The 3,648-nt window shown below is 47.3% G+C and overlaps 1 protein-coding gene across 1 annotated transcript; it reads right to left on the bottom strand.

Annotated features, from left to right (window-relative positions):
* Nucleotides 1-582: 582 nt before the first annotated feature.
* Nucleotides 583-3,285, bottom strand: LOC147900805 (pentatricopeptide repeat-containing protein At2g33680-like). The gene is made up of 2 exons (XM_087375753.1): nucleotides 1,771-3,285; nucleotides 583-1,683 (listed from the first exon to the last, which is right to left on the bottom strand). Exons 1-2 carry the CDS (start codon nucleotides 3,283-3,285, stop codon nucleotides 583-585), a joined length of 2,616 nt encoding a protein of 871 aa, XP_087231879.1.
* Nucleotides 3,286-3,648: the final 363 nt, after the last annotated feature.

Below are 3,648 nucleotides of genomic sequence, written 5' to 3'. Positions count from 1 at the left end.
GAGCATTTCAGTGCTCAGCATGATTGCAACTATCTTCTCATAGGTAGGTGCAAACAAATGTAAATATGCAGGTGGATAGTCCCCCTTCAAAGGCCCCCATCTAGGTGGAATTTCCCAAGCAGCATTAGTGAGGCTACCACATGTCACCACATCCCGCAACCTTCAGCCCACAATTCAGTCTGCCCAGACAGGACAGCCGCCATGCATCAACCGTATGACAGCTGTAGGGCAGCTAAATGCCCCATCTAGCTTTGATACCATGTTAGAACCTCGGAAGGCACCATGTGTCAACGGATGGATGCGTCGGGTGTGGGCGTCCCATAGCCACGTGTAGCATCTCAGATCCCCCCAAAAAGACCCAGGATGGATACCCTAGAGGTCTACTTTTTGCACATATATGCAAGGCCACCATGGCCAAAGTTACCAATTGATCCACACGTCACCACGAGGGGTGAACGCCACCAATGCCTTCCCCCCTCAGCCTGTATTCCTTAAGTGTAAACTTCATCATCCGATGCCCTCAATAGTCCACCATCAACTTCAATCTACATTGGCCCTGGCTGCTGCCTCAAACCCTTGCTGTCATCTTCCTTGTGAATTTTGTGCTTTTTCACCCCTACCAGCTGACATATAAATACTTGACAACACGACATGGGCTGAAGCTTTGCCTGCATCCAGTTGGAAAACCCGGTATGCAGCACGTTCTCCTCTATTGACATCAGCCTGGTGCCTGCACGCACCAAGCAATGCCATAAAAGATGCTACAGTTGGTTCAAGTGGCATACTGTTGACTAAGGCTTCTGCTTCATTTAACCGCCCAGCCCTACCAAGTAGGTCAATCATGCAGTTGTAATGATCTACCCCAGGTGTAATGCCATAATCTTGATCCATGGCAACAAAGTTTTTACAAGCCTCAACAACCATACCAGCATGGCTACATGCAGAAAGAATGCTAATAAAGGTGGCCTGATCTGGTATAATTCCTTTGCACCGCATTTCTTCTAAGGATTGGAGGGCCTCTATGCCCTGCCCATTCTGGGCATGCACAGCAATCATTGCATTCCAGCAGACCACATTCCTTTCTGCCACGCTCTCAAACACCCTCTTTGCTTCCTCAACCTTGCCACATTTACCATACATGTTGATAAGGGCAGTCCCAACCATAACCTCTAACTCAAAGCCACTTGCAATTATGTCAGCATGTATCTGTTCACCCTCAACAAGGGCTGCCTGGATAATGCATGCATCTAAAATGGTTATGAAGGTTACCTTGTTTGGCCTGACTCCATTGCACTGCATTTGGAAATAGAGGTCAAGAGCCTCTCTGTGCCTTGCATTCTGAACATAGACTGCAATCATGGCAGTCGAAGAGATCACATTCTGCTCAGACAGTTGGTCAAACACTCTACATGCATCCATTGGGCTCCCACACTTGCCATACATGTGAAGTAGAGCAGTTCCCACAGCGATGTCTGACTCAAATCCAAGGTGCAATACCAGAGAATGGATCTGCATGCCTTCCATTAAAGCTACCTCAGTGCTACACGCCTCCAGGACACGAAGGAAGGTGACCTTATCTGGAATTATTCCTTCCCATTGCATTTGGTTGAAAAAGTCAAGGGCATCCGTACAATGTCCACTCTGAATGTATGCTGCAATCATGGCATTCCAGGGGACCACATCCTGTGTGTGCATTCTTTTGAAGATCCTGCATGCATCCTCTAGTCTAGTGCACTTGCCATACATGTTGACTAGAGCCGTCCCAATTACTGGATCCGATACTAATCCATTGCTCACAATAAGAGCATGCACATGCCTTCCTACAGCTAGCGCTGCATGGCTGGCACATGCAGAAAGCATGTTGATGAAGGTAACCTTGTTGGGCATAACCCCCTTTCGCTGCATATGCTCAAAGAATTCAATGGCCTTCTTGCCCTGCCCCTGCTGTGCATGTAACGAGATTAAGGCATTCCATGAAACCACATTTTGTACGGGCATGCTTTCAAACATCCTCCGTGCACTGTCTAAGGTGTCACACTTGCCATACATGTTGACAAGGGAATTCCCAGCAATAATGTCCCACTCGAATTCACTCCCCACCATGTGAGCATGCATCCACTTGCCATGTGCTAGAGATGCCCAGCTGTCAAATGCAGCAAGCATGCTCACAAAGGTGACCTTGTTTGGCATTATGCTTTCTTGCTGCATTTGTTTAAAGAGTAAAATAACACCCTTACCATGTCCATTGTGAGCATACACAGAGATTATTGAATTCCATGAGACCACATTTCGCTCATGTATTCTCTCAAACATGTTATGTGCATCGTCCATGAGGCCACACCTGCCATACATTGTAACAAGAGCATTCCCCACTACAACATCTGGCTCAAACCCACTCTCTGTGATGAGGGCATGAAACCGCATACCATCAGATAGGGAAGCCTTGCTGGCATAGGCATCAAGGATGGTTACAAAAGTGATTCTGTTGGGTTGTGCTACATGCAGCTGCATTTGTTGAAAGAGCTGGAGGGCCTTCCTTTCCTTCCCATTCTGAGCGTAAGCTGCAATTATAGCATTCCATGAGACGACAGTCTGCACAGATAACTTATCAAACGTCCTCTGAGCATCGTCCAGGTTGCCACATTTGCCATACATGCTGACCAGGGCAGTCCCCACGATAGGATCTGTGTCAAACCCATTGGTCAATATGAGTGAATGTATCCAGTTTCCCTCATCTGGGGCTGCGTAACTGCCACAAGCAGAGAGACAGCTTAGAAAGGTGACCCTGTCTGGCATCACCTTTTCACACTGCATTTGTTTGAAAAGCCTAAGAGCCGCCTTTTCCTGCTGTTGCTGCGCGAAGGTTTGGATCATGACATTCCATGTGAAAACATTCCGTTCACGCATATTGGCAAATACTGCAGAGGCATCTTCTACAGCTCCACATTCTCCATACATATGGATAAGGAGACTGCCTAAAAGCGTGTTTCCCTCAAAGCCATTTCTGGCGACGTGGTGATGGACACGCTTGCCATCCAATAAAGACTTATTATTAGTGCACAAGCGTATGAGAGATGCACAGGTAGCAGAATTCGCGTGAAACCCGTGTAAATCGAGCTGATCCAGGGAAGGCTGCACTCGTCCCTGAGTCTGTTTTTCTGTGGAGTAGCGATCATTACAGTTTCCAGGAAGGGTATTTCTGTTGGGGAGCCACCGACCCAAATCCTGTTCCTGCACTTTTGCAAACGCGATTTGTGGGCGGAAATTGCAAACTCCAGCACGCATATGGGGATGGTGCTCATGGAGGATCTCATGTTCCTGGTGAAAAAAGGCGAATCCCTTGGCTGAAGGCTGAAAATTATCAAGACCCACTAGAGAGAGGATCCTTAGATGTAGGAGGGGAGTGAGTTTACATGGCAGCATGCCTCCATATCAACGAGATTCAGTCCTCTCCTTTCAAATGCTTGCCTAAAGATCTTGGTTAAAGGTCCATCACTACCTATGCCTAAAGGACTTTAAGACTGGCTATTTTGGATGTTTTCCCCTTGGAAGAGCCTAGTTTGGCCATTTTTCCCTTGGTGCATGACATAATGATCCAAGGGGAAATGAGAGAGGGGTATTAGGAAACCTAACATCAATAGTAGAGAA

This window comes from Dipteris shenzhenensis, chromosome 6, assembly GCF_047967505.1.
Source record: "Dipteris shenzhenensis isolate YYH24624 ecotype China chromosome 6, Dip_SZ_1.0, whole genome shotgun sequence".
In the NCBI taxonomy this organism is placed as follows: Eukaryota; Viridiplantae; Streptophyta; class Polypodiopsida; order Gleicheniales; family Dipteridaceae; genus Dipteris; species Dipteris shenzhenensis.
Note: the sequence above shows the minus strand (reverse complement) of the source record. Positions and strands in the feature narration are given on the sequence as shown.